Raw genomic sequence first — 21680 nt, 5'->3', positions numbered from 1 at the left:
ATTGTACAGCCAATCAGAAACAATAATGTAATCAGCAATGTGTTGACCTTTTACTGATACAATGATCAGGTCTGGTAGAATCATAAAATAAGCTTTAATTTGAAAACTAAAAGAATACACAAAATAGTATATTGCAAAAACAAAATGACCTACAGCATGTAAAGCACTGGGCTGATGAACAGATTTTGTTTTGGGAATGTGACAGGATATCTCCTGACTAAATCTAATACTCCCTTCATGCAATTATAAGGAATGTGCTTTTAAAGGATTTTCTTTTGTTAAGGGAGTAACGTATATCATGATCTAAAAACAGCAAAGCAGGTGAACAATATTGAATAACTTACTGTAATTATTCTCATCTGGGGAGAAGCAATTGATCTTGCTCTGAGATGGAGCATTTATGAGGCGATGCTTCAGTTGAAGTTGGCAAAAAGCCATAGGAGGACAGCAACATTGCTCTGTCATCATCTACTCCAGCTTAGATCACTGTCAGAGCAAGCTTTGAGTAAATAATATACTGGAGTTTGCTGTACATATGTCACATCATATCATGCTTTGTAATCACCTTTACTTCAGAAATGCAATTGAGTCGAAGTTCCAGGTTGCTGTAAGATGTAAGCACTGTGCATGGCTGCAGAGGGGTGCTTTTAGATCCTATGCGCACACATCAAAATAGCTATTATTTTCCTGATCTAATACCTTGTGAAAGCACTTCTTAATCAAATTATTTTGTTCATTCAGACTAATTACTAGAATTCGCTACAGACTAAGATATGAATGATTAATTCGAGGCTATAAATTGGATGGTAGCTGCATATTAAAATTATATTTATCATGGCACCATGCCTCCACGTAAAGAACTTGTACTACAATACTTCCTTTAAGGGCCTCAGGAAAAGCACTTTATAGCTAATGAATTCATTGAAGTGTAGTGGCTGTTATTTTGAGAAAATGTAGCAGTCAATTTTCGTACAGCAAACATTAATGAGACAAATAGCCTGCTATTTTCTAGTGTTGGCCTAAGGATGAACACTGACCACAACATTGTAGAAATTGCGCTTCTTCAAAGAAGTGTCTTGAGATTTGTTACATCTAACTGAGCAGACAGACAGGACCTGTCTCAATGGCCGAAAGAAGTGACCCTTTCACAATCTTTACATATTCATTAAAACTCAAAACAATGCATTCAGTGATAGTAGGAACTGCAGATGCTGGAGAATCTGAGACAACAATGTCTAGAGCTGGATGAATACAGCAGGCCAAGCAACATCATAGGAGCAGGAAAGCTGACCTTTCAGGCCTAGACCTGAAACATCAGCTTTCCTACTCCTATGATGCTGCTTGGCCCGCTGTATTCATCCAGCTCTACACCTTGTTATCTCACAATGCATTCAGTAGCTGATTTACTAATTTCCTCCCATTTCCTTCTCTTGAAGCCAAAGACTCCTTCCTGACGGCAGATAGCAATCCTCTATTGACTTGGTCAGAAGTCACACAACACCAGGTTATACAGCAACAGGTTTTTTTGAAATCACAGGTCTTGGAGTACTGCCCCTTCATCATAATTTATAGGAAAAGAGATCAAGGGCCAGAGAGATCAAAAGATCATACAAATGGCGTGAGTGGAGTGCCTATAGGCTGAATAATAAATCTCTGCAGGTGATCAAAAGTGTCAGAGGGTGTGAGTAAAGTGTCAACAGCTGAACAGTAAATGAAGAGGATGACCTATAATCCAATTAACTGAGGCAAAGAGATAGTCACGAAAAAATTTAAGAAAGGTGGTGTTGGAGACGAACCAAATGGCTGGAATAACATGATAGATATAAGAGTCGCATGCTGAGGGTCAAACCAATGTAGCAAGTAATCCAACAATGCACAAACTAATTAAGGTAGAGAGACCATAACAAGTTATCAAGGTGATGGTGTTAAAAGAGAACAGCAAGACTCTATTGACTTGTCAGAGTGTTTATTCACATGCAACGTCTGATATTGAGTGCAGGAGGTGATTTACTAATATAGGGCTCACAGTTGATGCATATCCTGTGACTGCTTTTGGCACACATCTGCAGGTCTAAATGAGAGAGGTCACTGGACAGAAATCAGGAGCTAGATCCCTGGCTGTACTTCCAGATAGTAATAAAGAAATACATAAGCCACTTGCAGCAACTTGCCCCTTTGACACAGCTGATCAGTATGAAGCAGGAATCAAATCTGGTACACCGCTGGCCTGGATAGCAAAGAAATAACCTGACCATGTCATCTCAGATTTTACTAATTGAGTCAAATTGGCCTATCACAACTCCAGTGGGATCCCATTTAGAAACATCTAACTTATGAATGCTTGTTACAAATGACATTCCACTTTACTATTAAATTTATGGATCTGACGAAATTTGCTATTAGTTACAATGGATATTTTATACTGGACTGTACTGTGTTCCGACTTGCAAAGAAATGGACTTATTAACGAACTCATGAATGGAACCCATTTGTAACCTGGGAACCTCCTGCATATAAGGAGCACTTGCACATGCAAGAATTTCTATTCAACTGAAGGAACATAACTGGGTAATGAAGATGCAAATTTGTGACACTAGTAAGGATGAGTCAGCAGTAGACATTCTTCAGGAAAAGTTTTAGAATATAAAGAACGATGGAAGGACAAAGAACAAAAGAAAATTACAGTACAGGAACAGGCCCTTCGGCCCTCCAAGCCTGCACCAACAGGCTGCCCGTCACAACCGAAACCCCCTACCCTCAAGGGACTGTGTCCCTCTATTCCCATCCTATTCATATATCATCAAGATGCTATTTAAAAGTCTCTATAGTATCTGCTTTCAATACCTCCCCCGGCAGTGTGTTACAGGCACCCACCACCCTTTGTATAAAAAGCTCACCTCATATATCACCTTTAAACCTTGTCCCTCGCACCTTAAATCCATGGCCCCTGATAACTGACTCTTCCACCCTGGGAAAAAGCTTCTGACTGTCCACTCTGCCCATGCCCTTCGTAATCTTGTAGATCTCTATCAAGTTCCCCAGTCAACTTCCGTTATTCCAGTGAGAACAACCCAAGGTTCTCCAAACCCCCCTCATAGCTAATGCCCTCCATATCAGGCAACATCCTGATAAGTCTTTTCTGTACCCTCTCCAAAGCCACCACATCCTTCTGGTAGTGTAGCGGCCAGAATTGAACACTATTTCAAATGCGGCCTAACTAAGGTTCTATAAAGCCGCAACAGTACCTGCCAATTTTTAAACTCAATACCCTAGCCAATGAAGGCAAGCCTGCCATATGCCTTATTAACTACCTTTTCCACCTGTGTTGCCACTTTCAGTGACCTGTGTACCTGTACACCCAGATCCCTCTGCCTATGTATACTCTTAAGAGTTCTGCCAGTACTGTATATTTTCCCTTCTGGTTTAGACATTCAAAAATGCATTACCTCATATTTTTCCATATTGAACTCCATCTGCCATCTCCCTGCACAAGTCACCAACTTATTTACATCCAGTTGTATTGGTTGACGGTCCTTATCGCGATCTGCAATTCCACCAACCTTTGTGTCATCAACAAGCTTCCTAATCAGACCAGTTACATTCTCCTTCATATCATTTACATATATTATAATCAGCAAAGGTCTCAACACTGATCCCTGAGGAATGCCACTAGTTTCTCCATTCAGAAACACACCCTTCCACTGCTACACTCTGTCTTCTACGACTCAGCCAGTCTTTCATCCATCTTGCAAGCTCACCTCTGACCCTATGCAACTTTACCTTCTATATCAGCCTACCATGAGGGGCCTTGTCAAAGGCCTTACTGAAGTCCATACAGACAACATCCACTGCTCTACCCTCATCAATCACCTTTGTCACTTCATCAAAAAACACAACCAACTTAGGGAGACATGACCTCCCCTTTACCAAACCATGACGCCTCTCGCTAATACAGCCACTGATTTCTAGTTGGGAGTAAATCCTGTCTCGAAGAATCCTCTTCAATAATTTCCCTAGCACTGATGCAATGCTCACTGGTCTGTAATTTGCTGGATTATTATGTTACCCTTCTTAAACAAAGGAACAATGTTGGCTATTCTCTAATCCTCTGGGACTACCCCTATAGCCAGTGAGGATACAAATATTTCCCTCAAGGCCCCAGCAATTCCCACTCCTTGCCTCTCTCAGTATTCTGGGGTCTCTCCCATCAGGCCCTGGGGACTTGTCTACCTTAATGTTTTTCAAGAGCCCCTTTTGATCTCAATAAGACCCAAACTATCTCTACATCTTTCCCTAGACTCGTCATCTACCAAGTCCTTCTCTTTGATGAATATTGACGCAAAGTATTCATTTAGTACCTCGTCCATTTCCTCTGTTTCCACCCATAAATTCCTTTCCCTGGCCTTGAGTGGTCCAACCCTCTGCCTGGCTACCCTCTTGCTCTTTACATATGTATAAAAAGCCTTGGGATTTTCCTTAATCCTGTTGGCCAATGAGTTTTCATGACCCTTTTTAGCTCTCCCAGCTCCTTGCTTAAGTTTCTTTCCACTTTCCCATATTCCACCCTTGCTTCGTCTGTTTCCAGCCTCCTAGCTTTGATAAATGCTTCCTTTTTCTTTTTGATTAAGCTCACAATATCTCTCGTTATCCAAGGCTTCCCTAAACTTTCCATACTTATCCTTTATCCTTAAAGGAATGTGCAAGTCGGAAGTTCCCAGCAACTTATACTTGAAAGCCTCCCACATACCAAATGTTGATTTGCCCTTAAACATCTGTCTGCAATCTACATTATTCACTTTCTGCAAACAATTAATTATTGTTGTAATTAGCCTTCCCCCAAAATTCCACCTTCACCTGACAACTACACCGATCTTTATCCATCAGTACCTTAAAACTTACTGAATTGAGATCACTGTTTGCGAGCTGCTCCCCTACTGAGACGTCGGCCACCTGGTCAGGCTCATTCCTCAATACTAGGTCCAGTACGGTCCCTTTCCTAGTTGGATGATCTGCATACTGTTTCAAGAAGCCATCCTGGATGCTCCTTACAAACTGTGCCCCATCTGAGCCCCAGTCAATATATGGGAAGTTAAAATCACCCACGAGATCAACCCTGTTACTTTTACATCTTGCCAAAATCTGCCTACTTATCTATTCTTTTCTCCCCGCCGCTAGCTGTTGGGCAGCATATAGTAAACCCCAAACATTGTGATTAAACCCTTCCTGTTCCTGAACTCTATCCATATTGCCTCGCTTTATGAGCCATCCAAGGTGTCCTCCCGCAGTACAGCTGTGATAAACCTCCTTAACAAGTAGTGCAACTCCCCCACCCCTTTTATATCATCCCCTATCCCACCTGAAACAACTGCATCCTGGAATGTTAAGCTGCCAATCCTGTCCCTCTCTTAACCAAGTCTCTGTAATAGCAACATCATAGTTCCAAGTACTAGTCCAAGCTCTAAGTTCATCTGTTTTACCTGTTACACTTCTTGATGGGGCACAGATGGGGCACAGTTTGTAAGGAGCATCCAGGATGGCTTCTTGAAACAGTATGCAGATGCACTTCAGCCCACCACGTCCGCTTTGATCAGCGACCACGCCCTGTCTGCTCTTCCTCAGAGTCTTACTGACCCTATTCTCTAGTTCGCTTTCAGTCCATTCACCTTTGATTTGGTTCCCACACCCTCTGTCAAGATAGCTTAAATCCTGTCAAGTTACACCACAGTAAACCTCCCAGCCAGAATATTTGTGCCCCTCCAGCTTAGATGCAACCTGTCTTTCCTGCACAGGTCCTACCTGCTCTGGAAGAGATCCCAATGGCCCAGATATCTGAACTCCTCCCTCCTAAACCATCTGTTTAGCCTAGAAATAGAAATCCTCCTATTTCTAGCCATGCTGGCACATGGCACAGGGAATAATCCCGAGATTACAACCTTGGAGGTCCTGCTTTTTAACTTTCTCCCTAACTCCCTGAGCTGCTGCTGCAGAACCTCATCACTCATCCTACCTATGTCCTTAGTACCAATATGTACCACTACCTCTGGCTGTTCACCCTCTCCTTTCAGAATGCTTTCTGCCTGTTCAGTGACATCCTGGACTCTGGCACTAGGAAGGCAACACACCATCCTGGAGTCTCTTACGTCCACAGAAGCATTTATCTGTACCCTTAACTATGGAGTCCCCTGTAACTACTGCTACAGTGCTCTTTGTCCTTCCCTTCTTAATAACAGAGCCAGCCTTGGTGCCACCAGTCTGGCTGCTGCTGCTGCTATTATCCCCTGATAGGTTATCAAACCCCAACTGTATCCAAAACAGTATACTTGTTAGAGAGAGGAACAACCACAGGAGATTCCTGCACTGGCTGCCGACCCCTTCTAGCGGTCACCCATTTATCTGCCTGCACCTTAGGTATCACTGCATCTCTAAAACTATTGTCCATGACATTTTCTGCCATCCTCATGCTCCTAAGTACATACAATTGCTGCTCCAACCTCTCCATGCGGTCTGTGAGGAGCTGCAGTTGGGTGCACTTCCTGCAGATGTAGTCATTAGAGGACACTGGAAGAGTCGTGGACCTCCCACATCTCACATGAGGGAACACCTAACCCCAGTGACTGACATTTCTATCCTCATTCAAGCTGTTTAGGAAAATTAATTGAACACTTACCCTTACTTATCGCTGCGAATACCAGCGCTTTGGATGGAGCTTATGAAACCTCTTGATAGAACAGATAAAAAGGTGGAACGCATAGCATATAGAAGAATCAAGTGAAGCATGCAGCAAATGTAATGTTTAAAATGGCAGATTTTAATTTTTTAGTTCGACCAGGAATAGTAGAACAGCACAAGCCCTGAAAGGAGGTGAATGTCTCAAGTGTATTTAAATGTTGTTTTTTAGAACTTTTTCATGACTAATTAAACAAGCTGCTTTTCATTTTTGACATGAGTCATCAGATTAAATTTGTCAGCCACCAATAAGAAAGGAAGACTGAGGTAACAGGGATTGAATTCGATATCAGGTTTCAGACAAAGAAGGATGAATCACAAACAATGACAAACTGAAGCAGAATTTGGCTACAGCAGACTGAGGATACCCATTAACAGTTAAAACTATAAAGAGTAGTAAGTGATTGAAGAAATATTTGGCACAATTAGGTCCATACATTTTGTAAACTGCAAAATCTCCAAGACGTGCAATAAAACAACTAAGCGTGAAGTGCAAGACAGCATAAAACTACAATATAGGGATTGTATAAACGCTTAATACAATAGAAACCCCAACACCAGAAGATCTGGAAAGGAGTATAAAGGAAGATCTCTGAAGTGGCAATAGAAAGTAGACAAGGCTAATGTAGTCAGAGATAGTAAGAACTGCCGATGCTGGAGTCAGAGCTAACACGGTGTGGAGCTGGAGGAGCACAGCAGGAAAGCTGACATTTTGGGTCAGGACCCTTCTTCAGAAATGAGATTACTGAAGAAGGGTCCCGACCAAAATATCAGCTTTCCTGATCCTCTGATGCTGCCTGGCCTGCTGAGTTCCTCCAGTTCCACACTGTGTTATATCGAAGGATAATGTAACGTAGTGTTTATTATGAGGCAAAAACATTGATAAAGTGTCTTAAACACAATAAAACATCCCAGAGTACTTCTTAAGAGCTCTATAAAACCAAGTTAGATAGCAGGTCAAATCAGGTGATAATGAGAGATGCTGAAAGGACTGGTTAAAGAAATGAGTTTTAAGGAATGTGTTTAAGGCAGAAACAGAGGAGAGGTTTAGGGAGGGACTTTGAGAGCTTAGACCCAAGGAAACTGATTCCTCAGCCACCAAGAAGAAATTAAGGAAGTAGGAAACAGTGAATCTGAGGAGATTTTATTAACAAGGATAGGCATTTCAAAAGCAAGGCATTACTTTATTTGGAGCCAAAAATAGGTCAGCAAACACGGGGTGAAAGGTGAACAGGATTTAGTGCCTGTAAGGACAACAGTTAAAGAATTTTGAATGACACATTGACAGAGGGCAGTCAAGACTAGAAATAACACAAGTAAAATTGAGGATCTCAACAAATGAGCTGAGATAGGGCCAAATTCAAGCAATGTAACCGTGGTGGAAGTAAAGATGCAGGCGTGTGTTAGCGAGTTCACCCTAAGTTACGGAACATTGGTTTCGAAAATACACATTCTGGTTTAATCTCTGACAGTTACTATGCTGATGCCCCTGGCATCTCCACCGACTCCCTGACTGATCTATACCCTTCATCTCAATCCACTACCCTTACTCAGTTCCTTTTAAAATTCAAATGTATGAAACATTTATCCACTTCTCTCAAAATTTAATAAGGGTCAAAATTTTTACTCTAGCTCTTGGTTCAAAGGCCTGTCGGTTTGCAGCATCTCAAGTGCACACCCATGTGTTTTCTAACTTTGATATGCGTTTCTACTTCTACCAGCCTGCCAGGAAGTGAGTTTCAAATTCCCTCTTATCCTCAACGAGAAAAAAAAGACCCTCAATTCCCTGTAACCTTTTGTCTATTGTTTTACATTCATTCTCCTGCTCCCAGCTCTGGTTACTGAACTTTTAGATAACGAAAACAGATATCTTCCATCTATTTTTACCTGGGACTTCCATAATTTTATAAACCTGATTTAAATTTTACCATGGCTTACTATGTTTCGACGAAATTCACCAAACCCAAACATGTCAGGTCTTTCCTCAGAGCAAAAATTCTGGGTGACACCTTTGAGCATCTCTGGACCCTTTTGTGTTCAATCACATCTTTTACGTGATGTAATGATGAGAATTTGGTCGAGAACTCTAGCAGTGGCTTAATGAGTGTTTGGCATATCTAAGGTTTTGGAGTAGATTTGTAGCTTGGGTTGAAGCATGCTATTAATAAACACATCGAACTCGACCCCATATAAATTCCACTACAAAGGAAACCCGGAAGTGAGGCAATCCATGTCAACAGAACCCAGAGTTTAAAAACCAGGCGGGAAAACACATTGATGCTTCATCGGAGGCTGCATTGAGGATGTTACCAAGAGTGGTAATGAAACATCTGCAAAACAAGAAACCAGCTCGGCGAGCCAGCCAACCTCAGCAACCTCAAGTGTTTAGTATAGTTCTAGTATAACCTCCCTGCTCTTAAAGTCTACATCTTGGTTAATAAAAAGGACAATTACATATGCCTTCTTAACCTCTAGTACAGTTATTCTGTTGCTATCAGGGATGTATGACTCTAAGGTCTCAGTTTCTTTCCATTTTTCATTTTACTCCCAATTTATGGTGTATTGTTTTATCTATTCTCACGAAAAGCTTCAACACTTACTTCTCTACGTTAAATTCGATTTGCCACTTTCTTGCACCTGACCAGTCCATTGATATTTTCCTGCAGTTTGCAAGAACGTAATAATATAAGAAATAGGAGCATGAGTAGGCCATCTGGCCTAAAAAGCCTACTGTGCCTTTCAGTAAGATCAAGGCTGATCTTTTTGTGGACTCGGCTCCACTTACCCATGCTCACCAGATCCCTCCATTCCTTCACTATCCAAAAACCCATCTTCACTAAAACCATTCAATGACATTGCCCAACTACTTCACTGGGCAGAGAATGCCACAGATTCACTACCCTTTGGAGTGGAGAAGTTCCTCCTCAAATCATTCCTAAATCTCCTCCCCTTTATTTTGAGGTTATGCCCCGATATCTAGATTCAGCCACCAATGAACAAATATCTTCCTCATCATTAATAACTGGTTCAATTTTTGCATCACATGCAACGTTTTTAACTGTGTTCCTACAGCCAAGTCAAAATATTTGCAGGAAAGCAATTATATGCAACAGATGTCATAGCTGCCTAGATTAAAAGTTGTACCACAAGCATACAGCACAAGGGTGTCACACAAGAGGGCATGTATATGCAATTCATAATTGAGAAACTTCATTCAAGCATGAATGCATGCCTTGATCTCGACCTCCTTAGTGTACCCGGTGGAGGTCAACTAGTTACAATGAACAGTGAACAGGTCAAGAAGGACCAAGTTATGCCAGGACTGTCCATAGTCAATGTAGTGAGGGAACAACTGGTCCAGGAACAAACAGTTGTTAAATCAATCAAGGGGCAATGGCAGAAGATTTCATTGAGCTTCCTAAGCTCATGGCAGAACACAAACAGAATCTATTGAGATTAGCTACAATAGCTTAAGAAATATGTTACATATGACTAAGAAGAAACAATGGGCAACAAGCCAAAAATGGTTCAAACAAATTCAACAGGGCTGACTGAGCGTGTGTAGTATTATAGTCAAGCAACAGGTCTTATCAGTTGGCGGAGAACACACACTTGTGCACCGCCATCATTTCACAATCACAGATGACCTACTAGAATATGGCAAGATGACTACCTTTTCCAGTTTCCTTTAAGCATGGGGCGCAATAGCCTAGTGACAATAGCTCCCAAAGACTCAGGTAATATCCCTGGGAGCTGGGTTCATAATTCCGCCATGGCAGTTAGTGGAATTTGAATTAAATAAAAATCTAGGAGTAATAGTCCAATGATGACTAGAAAACCACTTCCACTTGTTGGAAAAAAACCCATTTGATTCACTAATGCCCTTTAGGGGTCTTTAGAAATTAGAAATCTGTGATCTTTACCTAGTCTGGCCTACATGTGAGATCAGACGCACAGCAACGTGGCTGACTCTCAACTGTCTTCTCAGCAATTAGGGTTTGGCAATAAATATTGGCCTGGCCAATGACGTTCCCCAAGTCCCCTGATTGAATAAAAAAAATGGCATAGATAGGGACACTTGCACATCGTCAAGCATACAGCCGAGGTTCAGTCAGCGATCTGAGTCTCAAGAGAGATTGAGGATTTCATAAATCAATGTAAAATCTGTGAGCCACACATAATTGTCAGGACTAGAAGACAGTACTATCATAACTGAAGAAAATTTAGATTACAGAAACCAAAGATTACAATAAAACGTAGATGAGGAAAAGGAGAGTGATCAATATTGCCCATTGATCAAATTTTAAACTGGAAGTGTTCAGACAATACCACAACTAGTGGACAGAGATAGCATGAACTGCAGATGCTGGAGTCAGAGATACCGTAGGTGACATGTCCCTCCTCGGCCGCCCCTGGTGCCACAATGATGCCACATGCAAACTGGAGGAGCAGCACCTCTTATTCTGTCCCGGGAGGCTACAGCCCGATGGCCTAAACATGGATTTCACCCATTTTAAAATCTCCCCACCCCCGGCCTCATTTCATGTCCAACCCTCCCTCTCATCCCAGCCTCCTTGACTGGACACAACCTGCCTACCATCTCTCCCACCTATCCAACCCTCCCATCTCACCACTCTCTATCTGCACTCACCTATCACCATCCCATCTTATCTTCCCTAGCCCTATGTCTCCCCTATTTATTTCTGAGCTCCCTTCTCCCTCCACATTTCTGAAGAAGGGTCCAGGCAGAAACGTCAACTTTCCTGCTCCTCCGACACAACTGGTGAACAAATTTCACATCAGAATTGAATTTGATATCAGATTATGAAGCAACATAAATTCAAGTGTAATATTTAAATTTTTCATGTTTCAAAGAAGAATGATCAGATAAGTCAGCACAGTTGGCAGTACATTGAAAAGAAACTCCCCATATAGTGCTCAAGCAGAAAATACACTCAGACACTTCCTGCTCGACCCTCCTTGTCTATTTGGCAGTCTTCCATTTCTTTTTTCTCTGCAAGCTCTTTTGTGGTGAGTGGCCTCCTGCTGAAATGTTCTATCCATGTAAGTCCCAGCTTTGAGGATGCCAGCTGCTGCCCAAGCTCTGGAATCGGAGTTCACGTTCCTCCAGCAAATGACACTTCCTGCACATGTGGTTATCTAGAATGTGAGGAGCATACTGGAGTTCTTTCATAGCACACGATGTACATTGGCAACACTCAGGTGCTCTGTATTTATTAGATACCACCTAATCTGGCTAAAAGCAAAACCTAATGTTCATTTCTGCTCTTGACAAAAACGCACACACTATCACCTCATCCTCTTAGTGCTGATATCACTTTGGCTAATGTTTTTGTTTTCCTCTCCCTGACGTTCATTCTTTCTTAGCTCTGGGCATGCCGAGACCCCCTCTCAGAGACTCTCAATTTCTAAATCTCCTGCCATACACCATCCACCATTGAGTTTTTTTTAAGAAAAAACCTCTCACTGCTGTGCTCAAAACAGTGTTACATCTGATACTTCTCCCAACATCACACTGCTAGGCACTGCTCATTATTTTCCTTCTTCAGCACATTTGTGAACGCTAATTTCCTTGGGTAATTCTTATGTAAAACTCTATCTTCAATATTCAGCATGGATATAATTGTCTGTGCAATAAGTTAATAGCAAACTGCTTTATTCTCAAGAGAATGAATTTTAATAATTTCCTGTGGTTTAAAGTTAAATTTTGTTTACAAACTAGAATTGGATTAAGCTCAATTCATTGAAGGAAACCATTTTGTTAATGTACATAATGAATTCATAAATTTAATGCCACTGTAAAGATGGTTAATTGTTTAAGATACCTAGTTATTACGAACAGAACTAATTCTTCATTAGTATGCATGCATGATGGACTAATGAAACCCAGGCAATGTCAAATTATTTTTGGTTCCCCTTTCTCCACTACTCTGGTAATCTCTCTTTCACTTACTCGTTTATTTAAAGTTTGTCTGTATGTGGTTATTTGGTTAACAGTGGGCCATTGCATTTGTTACAAGAAAGAAGCTTATAAGTTACTTATATTTTGGGACTCTGTCTTTGTTCACGTATAATGGAAGGATGAAGGACATCATGGGAGCCATTCTGAATTCAGCCTGAGAACAAGCTTGGGCAGCCTGCTTACTCAAGTGTGGGCTACTTTACCCTATTGTGAAGGTGGTGTGAAATATTTATAGCTATAAACAATGCCTGGGGCAGTTGTGCTGACAATGGATACATTGGAATTTGGAGACTGACAGAGAAATATAAAGGAATATCAGATCCCATCAGCAATTTCACTTAAAGTTATCTAATTAATTTAATTTTATTTAATTATCTATGTAATAAGTTGGCCCGAACCAACAATCCCCTCACCCTTCCATGCCATTTGAACCTGTCAGCATTGAATTTAGCTGAGGATCAAAGTGCACTTTCAGGAATATATATAAGGGGGCCTTTCATTAGTCCTTACCCATATTGGATGGTAGAGTTCTGGCTTGAATGGTCAGTATGATTCCTGTTTTCCATGTGAGGACCAGGCATACCATTCTCCAGGCCTCAAGAATGTCACAAGTGAACTCCAGTGTAAAAGCTTGTTAACTTCAGCAATCAACTCAACATACCAAAGAACTAAAAAGATTTTGTTGCTAATATTTCACAACAAAACAAAGTTAGAATGGCATTCCTCTAAACAACAAGCTGTTTAGGTTAAGTTCAGCAAATTTAAATGTCAATTAAAAGCGTAACTAATAATTGATTAATTCACACAAAATCTAAAATGCGAGGGGGAAAAATTAGTCTCTTGTTTTGTTAAAAGCAGAGACACCGCAGCAAAATCAATTACTCGACCATCTTAAACTTCATTCAATATGAGTTTAATTCCAAAAAGATACCCCACCAGCAATGATAACAGAGAATATAAAGTGCGAAGCAGCTGAATTGTAGTTACTGTTAATGCTTCCCATCATATAAGTCTCATCTGAAAATTGGGAATATTTACCTTGTGCATGTTCCGGAAATAGGCTGCCTTTTCATCAGGAAATTTCTCTAACCTTCTAGGACCTTTGCTGGAGGCTTTCTTAAATACCAGCCAACATCGTCTGTACATCTGTTAGAGACAGTAAAATAAAGAAGTGTGAACAAATCCAGTTGCTGTACAGTTGAGATTTTAGAATAAGAACCTGATGAGACATTCCATAGTATGAGATGGCATTAAAACCCACAAATAATTGTGTATTTATCATCCTTATCACCAACATATGAATATGGCTTAGGCAAAAGCATTTGTTTTAATTTCACATTACAATAACTGGAATATGTTTACATACTGTATATATCATTGCATGGTCTGTGAAGATCTAGAAACACAAAAGCTGATGTTTCGGGCCTAGACCCTTCATCAGAGAAGTCTAGGCCCGAAATGTCAGCTTTTGTGCTCCTGAGATGCTGCTTGGCCTGCTGTGTTTATCCAGCTCCACACTTGGTTACCTCGGATTCTCCAGCATCTGCAGTTCCCATTATCACAAGATCTAGAAACAGTTGGTTCCTGGTTAACTAGCATAAGTGAGCTGGGAGGGGGGCACTTTCATTGCACATCATAAGACTCAGGTGCAGCAATAGCATGCCATGTGATGGTCAATGACGGGTCATATGACAACCTCAGTCTGCATGCACATAAGATTTTATTGTCATCTGTATTTTACAGTGAGAAAAACAGGAAAAACAGTGAAAAACTTCGATCAAGTACCATTGAGTGGTTTTAAGAATAACAAAAAAAAAGCTTGAAGAGACGCCATCAGTTCTGAGCCAGCTTATCATCAATGACACCTGCACCACCATCCCTCTCCACTGCTTCATCGCCGACTATACTGGACCCCACTCAATGTTGAAGTTGGCACTCTTCAGGTGTCAACTTTTGCCACTCCTCTGATGTCGGTTGGTCCGGTGCAGATGGTAGCAGAGTTGCATTTGTTGCCTCTGGGCCCAGCTCAATGTCACTGTGATGTTCTTTCACCACCACCAGTGTCAGACCCAACCAATGTTTAAATCGCTGATTCTCAGGTGCCACCTTTTGCCGCTGGGACTACTTGCCAATGTTGTCACTGCCGAATAAGCAGCTGCTGATTCTGATGCCAGGTCCCACCACTGACCCCTGAAAAATCAGGGCGGGCTCACAAGCCGCCACCGCGAGGTCCAATCTGGGCCTGCTCAAGTCCATGCTGGGGTTCTTCACCACCACCACTACCCTTCTAGCTGAGGATGAGGGGTAAGGAAAAGAATTTGAAAAAAAGAGAGAGAAGAAAAAAGTGGTTGGAGAGGACAGGGCCCAGCTCAGATCCTAAACTCCATTGCTATCTCCATACCTGGATTTTCTGAATATTGATAGGCAAGTGACAAAAAGTAGAATAATTCTGACATGATTTTTCTCTTTGTCTTTGGGGGAGAAATTCAATTTCCTTGCAGAAGGCAACAACAGTTCTGAAGTTTGGCTCCAGCAGTTACAACAACCGTTCTTTGGCTACATTTTCACACCAAGTCAAAGCTGTATGTCAGACATCACTTTCGGAAACAAAACAGTACCAATGGTCGCAAAAGCTAGTGATCAATTGAGAGTTCTCTTTGGCCTTTGTAGCACGTGACCACATTACATCAGTCATTGGACCTGCAAGCAATGGGCTAAGCTAATTGATTAACTACACAGCAGTTAAATCTGCACACAGTCTGCTCAGATAACATTAATTCACAGTATTAGTCAATCACTTACAAAAAGCATGGCATCCAATTTACAATGGAAGTAGCATTTCAAAGAATGTCATTATAGGATCTGGCAGCATTGTTTCATTTTACATGATAGTTGCTAATTTTCTTTTTCCCCTGTAAGTACCAATCATGTGCATACGGCAATGATAAGCGTGCTATCAGCTTCTCTTTGAGGAAAAAGCAAGGTATCTGGCTCTAGGTCCTTCCACAATAATCAGGTGACACACCTTCAAATCTTTTATTCCAGAATGCATTGTGTTACATTTTAATGAGAAGTGGAGGCCACCTCTTAAGGCAATTAATGCTCACATATCACATTAAAGGTCAAGCATATCACCACGAAGAATTGCTGAGCAGGTATATTAGCCTGAAGCAATTATCAAAATGCCAAGTTGTGCATTAAAGCTTTCGTCACAACACACTGAGGATTCTGCACAACGAGACGATATTTATCTTTCCTTGGTGCACAGTAAACTTGTTTAATAGCCGTAATAATTGAATATTTATCAGCTGTAATGGACAAGCTCTGGGTCCCATGAGGAAGTGGTCAGATTACTGTGGGTTTTTATTTGCAGTGATTAGAAAAGGCAGAAGTAAACCTGCATTAGGAGAGATCGGTTGGTATTGATTCAGCACTGTCGCCGTCCGAGAGAGAGGTTTAGCATGACAGAATATGGAGCTGCCACCACCCAGACTTTTAGTGAGAATAGAAGCTACAGTAGCAAATTTCACCATTCCGAATCAATTCTAAAATACAATTGCTTGAATTACTGTAGAAATTATATCTTAATGTTCTTCCATATTTTTGGCTGTGGACTTCAATGGGAAAAGGACTGTTCTGAAAAGAGACTGCGGAAGGGATTACTGCACTTTTTAAAAGCAAATTACTGACATTTATTGTAAATGTTGTTTACATTGCAGCCTGTACAGGCATTAGAGGTTTCTGCAGATTGGTGGCAGACAGGGGCTGTATGCAAAAGATGATTCAGCCAGCCACAAGCAGTTGTTTGGTCTGTGGATGGCACCAAGGCAAAAGAACAGGTTCTGGGTATGAATGTTTGGGCCAGAGGCCTTTAGACCTCCAGAAAATGAGATGTTGTCTTTCTGTCTGCAGTAAAATAAAAACCGAACACAAAGTTTGTCAGTTAATTTTCCCTCACTTAATGCAGTAAGCTGTTAATTTTAAACAATAAGTCAGAGACTTTAAGTTATGAACCCATTGCTCTGCAAGAAAGACAGTTAGCTCAGCTGGCTTTGTGATACAGCGTGATGCCAATAACATGGATTCCTACCTCGAGTGAGGTGACCATAAAGAATACTCCTTCTTAACCTTTCCCCTAGCCTGAGAGGTGGCAACCCTCAGGTTAAACTACCACCATCCTCTCTTTCTCTCTCTCTCTCTCTCTAATAAGAGAAAGCAGCCCTATCATCCAGTAGGACTTTAGTGACTTTTCACTTACCTGCAGGTGATAGGTAAGGTAGGTACCTAGAGAAAACAGACTGAGGAGCACCAAATTCTAACAAGTCAGAAGGAGCATCTCAGCAAACTCTGCATACAGGGACCATTTGAACTGTCTTCCAAGTTTCTGCCCTATCCGTAACATCAACATTTCTTCAATAATTGATAAATAACCTCCACACAGTCAGGAAGGAGAGAACACATCTGGTGTGAGACACAGCCCCAGTGAGTACATATTTCAGGGACTTTGGAGGCAGCGTGGCAATTTGATGCAAAGAGGTAGAGGTGCTTTCTTCTGTTTCATAGTTTGTAAGGTCTTTTATTTTTAAACAGGATAAATTGAATCTCTGGATTGGGGGACCAGCACAAACGAAAGTGTGACATCGCAAGAAAATCCAAAATTCATGGATTGCAACTAATTTCACTATTATAGGCTACTTTCAGATTGAAAGTAATTAGGAGAAATATTTATCAATTACAAACTGAAAGACCAGCTGGAAGCTTTTAAGAAAGCAAATAAAAAACTAAGCAAACAAAATAAAGATGCAGGGTCTGACGATGAATGTGGCGGCAGCTGGTGGATCCCATTGTGGTTCAGTGGCCATACAGACAACATTTTTTAGTTGATTGAGGAACTGTGGCACAGAGTTGACGAGGTGGAGTCTGAGCTTCTCACACTGTGACACATCAGGGAGGGAGACAGTTACCTGGATGCTGTGTCTCAGGAAGCAGTAACACCTCTTAGACTAACTTTCTCAAATTCAATCAGTAGTCAGGCTCAGGAGAGTGTGACTACAAGCAACACAGGTAGAGGGTTTGAAGTTCTTGCTCCCTCCATGGGTCTGCAGGCAAACTGATCATAACACCATGTTATAGGAGGTACACAAGAGGTAGGGGTGGGGAATGAAAACAGAAATGTAGTTGTAGTCAGGAAGAGTATCAGAGGAATAGACAATGTTCTGTGGCCAGGAACAAGAGTCCCTGTGTTGCCTGCCTGGTGACCGGGCTCAGGATCTCATCTGGACAGCAGAAAAACTTGAGTAGGAGGGAAAAGCTTCAGTTGTGGAGGTCCACATTGGCACCATCGCTTTAGTAAAAAGACGGAAGGGGTTCTGCTGTGGGAATATGAGCAGACAGGAGCAAAATTTAAAAGGAGAATCAAAAAAGGTAATAATCTCTGGATTACTACTTGGCTACAAGCTAATTGCACAGGTCAACAAGATTAAAGAGATAAATGCATTGCTCAAAGGTTGCAGTGGGGGAAACAGATTTGAATTCAGCAGACATTGGAACTAGTACTGGGGAAGGATGGATTCCACCTGGATCATGCTGGGACCAGAGTCCGGGCAAACTGCATAACTGTGACTGTGGAGTAGGCTATAGCCTAAATTTGGGGGGAGGGGGAAATAGTTCAGTTGCATGGAAAAATTATGGAAAAAGTCAAAGTCGGGAAGGTCTCAGAAGTGGCTATTAAAGTTTCCATACAAGTAACATGATAGAGAGTATGGAAAGGCTCAGAATCTAACTTCAGGCAGAGCTAATAAGGGGACAGCTATGAGAAGGGGTGCAGTCAATAAGGACTGAGGGTCCTGTACTTAAATGGATCCAGTATATGAAATTAGGTAAATGAGCTTGTAACATAGATTGAAATAGGTGGGTATGATGTTGTGGGCATCACAGAGACATGGCTGCAAGAGGATCAGGGCTGGGAATTAAACATCCAAGTATATGCATCTTATGAAAAAGCCAGGCAGATGGGCAGAGCTGCCCAGTTAGTAAGAAATGAAATTAAATCAATAGCAAGAAGTGACATAGGGTCAGAAGATGTAGAACCTGTAGGAGTAGAGTTGAGGAACTGCAAAGGAAAGACCCTGATGGGAGTTATGTACAGGATTCCTAGTAGTAGTCAAGATATGAGGCAGAAAATAAATCAGAAGATAGAAAAGGCATGTAAGGAAGGCACTATTACATTAACCATGAGGGACTTCAATATGCAGTGGACTGGGAAAATGGGTTGGTAGCAGGAATTCATGGAATGTCTACAAGACAGTTTCTTTGGAGCAGCTGTGGTACAGCGCACTGGGGAACAGGCAATTCTGATTTGGTGATGCGTAATGAGGCAGATTTAATTAAGGAGATTAAGGTGAAGGAACTGCGGGGGTAGTGACCATAACATCACAGAATGCACCTTGCAGTTTGAGAGGGAGAAGCTGAACACAGAGGTAGTGATATTACAATTGAGTAAAGATAACAACAGAAGACTTCAAGGAGGAGTTGGCCAGACTTGGGAGTCTAGCAGGGAAGAATGTAGACTGCAATAGCAGGCATTTCTGGAGGTAAGTGGGGGGGCACAGCAGAAATTCATCTCATGGAAGAAAAAACATACAAAAGGGAGAATGAGGCAATCATGGCTCACGGGAAATCACTGACAGCATAAAAGCATACAAAATGGTGAAGATCAGTGGGAAGCCAGAGGATTGGGAAGCCTTAAAAAAGTCTTAGAAAACTTTTAAGTTGTCCCAGCAGAGGACAACCAATAAATGAATGAGGGGCGAGGAGATGGAATATGAGGTGAGCTAGCTGGTAATATAAAAGAAGCTTGTGAGAATTTTTTTAGATATCTAAAAGTTGAGAGAGAGGCAAGAGCTGAAATTGGACAGCTTGAAAATGAGACTGGAGTAGTGGTAATGGGGAACAAAGAAATGGTGGAGAAACTGAATAGCTACTTTGCATTAGTCCACATTGCAGAAGACACCAGCAGCATACCAGAACTTCAAGACAGTCAGGGGGCAGACATGGGGGTAGTGGCCATCAATAAGAAGGTGGTGGGGAAGCTGAGAGGTCTGAAAGTGGATGGGTCATCCGGACAGAAGGGCTGCACCCCAGGTTCTGAAGGAGATAGCTGAGGAGATTGTGATGGCACTTGTGATGATCATTCAGGAATTACTGTAATCAGGGAGAACTGGAAAATGGTTAGTGTAACATGCCTGTTTAAGAAGGGTGGTAGAAGATGGGAAATTAAAATCAGCCAGATAGCCTTACCTCTTTGGTAGTAAAGACTTAGACAAACATGATAAAATAGGATGGAATCCGCGTAGTTTCATCAAGGGGAGAATCATGCCTGACCAAGCTGTTCGAGTTCTTTGAGGAAACAATGAGCAAGTTAGACAAAAGAGAGCAATGATCTGTTGTTATTTCCAGAAGGCCTTTGATAAGGAGCCACACAGGAGACTGTTAAATAAGTTAACAGCCCACTTTGTTAGGGACAAGGTACTGGTATGGAGAGAGGATTGAATGATTGTCAGAAGGCACAAAGTGGGGATAAAGGGTTCTTTTACAAGATGGTAGTTAGAAACTGTCAAGTCTCATTTTCCAGACATAATGGGAACTGCAAATGCTGGAGAATCCAAGATAACAAAGTGTGGAGCTAGATGAACACAACAGGCCAAACAGTATCTTAGAAGCACAAAAGCTGATGTTTCAGGCCTAGACCCTTCAACAGAAAAGGGGGATGGGGAGAGGATTCTGAAATAAATAGGGAGAGGCTGGGAGGCGGACTGAAGATGGATAGGGGAGAAGACAGGTGGAGAGGAGCGTACGGGTGGGGAGGTAGGGAGGGGGTAGGCCAGTCCAGGGAGGATGGACAAGTCAAGGGGGCAGGATGAGGTTAGTAGGTAGGAAATGGAGGTGCAGCTTGAGGTGGGAGGAGGAGATGGGTGAGAGGAAGAACAGGTTAGGCAGGTGGGGATAAGCTGGGCTGGTTTTGGGATGCAGTGGCGGTGGGGGGGGTGGGGGGGGGTAGATTTTGAAGCTGGTGAAATCCACATTGATACCATTGGGCTGCAGGGTTCCCAAGCGGAATATGAGTTGCTGTTCCTGCAACCTACGGGTGGCATCATTATGGCACTGCAGGAGGCTCAGGATGTTCATGTCTTCTAAGGAATGGGAGGGAGGTTCGAAATGGTTCACGACTGGTAGGTGCAGTTGTTTATTGCGAACCGAGCGTAGGTGTTCTGCAAAACAGTCCCCAAGCCTCTGCTTGGTTTCCCCAATGTAGAGGTAGCCACACTGTGTACAGCGGATGCAGTATACCACATTGGCGGATGTTCAGATGAACATCTGCTTTATGCGGAAAGTCATCTTGGGGCCTGGGATGGGGGTGAGCGAGGTGGTGTGGGGACAGGTGTAGCACTTCCTGCAGTTGCAGGGGAAAATGCCGGGTGCGGTGGGGTTGGAGGGGCGTGTGGAGCCGACAAGGGAGTTGTGGAGAGAGTAGTCTCTCCGGAAGGCAGACAAGGGTGGGGTTGGAAAAATGTCTTTAGTGGTGGGGTCGGATGGTAGATGGCAGAAGTGTCAGAGGATGATGTGCTGTATCCGGAGGTTGGTGGAGTGGTATCTGAGTACGAGGGGGATTCTCTTTTGGCGGTTCATCCTCCACACTTTGCAATCTTATTTTCCAGTTATCCAATTTCAACTCTCAAGTCTCTCTGAACTTTTAAATCTGGAGTTTTATAGGGGCTGTGTTGGGACCACATCAATTCACATTATACATTAACAACCTGACAAGGGAACTGAGGGTATTGTGGCTAAGTTTGCACATGACACAAAGAGATGTGAAGGAACAGGTCGCGTTAAGGAATTGGGAAGGCTGCAGAAGAACTTGGACAGGCTAGGAAAGCGGTCAAAGGAGTGACAGGTGAAGTACAACGTGAGA

At 42.2% G+C, this 21680-nt stretch overlaps 1 protein-coding gene across 1 annotated transcript in view; it reads right to left on the bottom strand.

Moving 5' to 3' along the window:
• The window catches only part of dok6 (docking protein 6), a 405108-nt gene that overhangs the window by 182194 nt on the left and 201234 nt on the right, over positions 1–21680 (bottom strand). The window contains exon 2 of the mRNA XM_048529673.1: positions 13748–13855. Coding sequence (XP_048385630.1) covers positions 13748–13855 — 108 coding nt within the window. The remainder of the gene's footprint in view (positions 1–13747; positions 13856–21680) is intronic.

This window comes from Stegostoma tigrinum, chromosome 5 (assembly GCF_030684315.1).
Source record: "Stegostoma tigrinum isolate sSteTig4 chromosome 5, sSteTig4.hap1, whole genome shotgun sequence".
Taxonomy (NCBI): domain Eukaryota; kingdom Metazoa; phylum Chordata; class Chondrichthyes; order Orectolobiformes; family Stegostomatidae; genus Stegostoma; species Stegostoma tigrinum.
The sequence above is the reverse complement of the archived record's forward strand: the minus strand, read 5'-3'. Positions and strand labels throughout refer to the sequence as shown.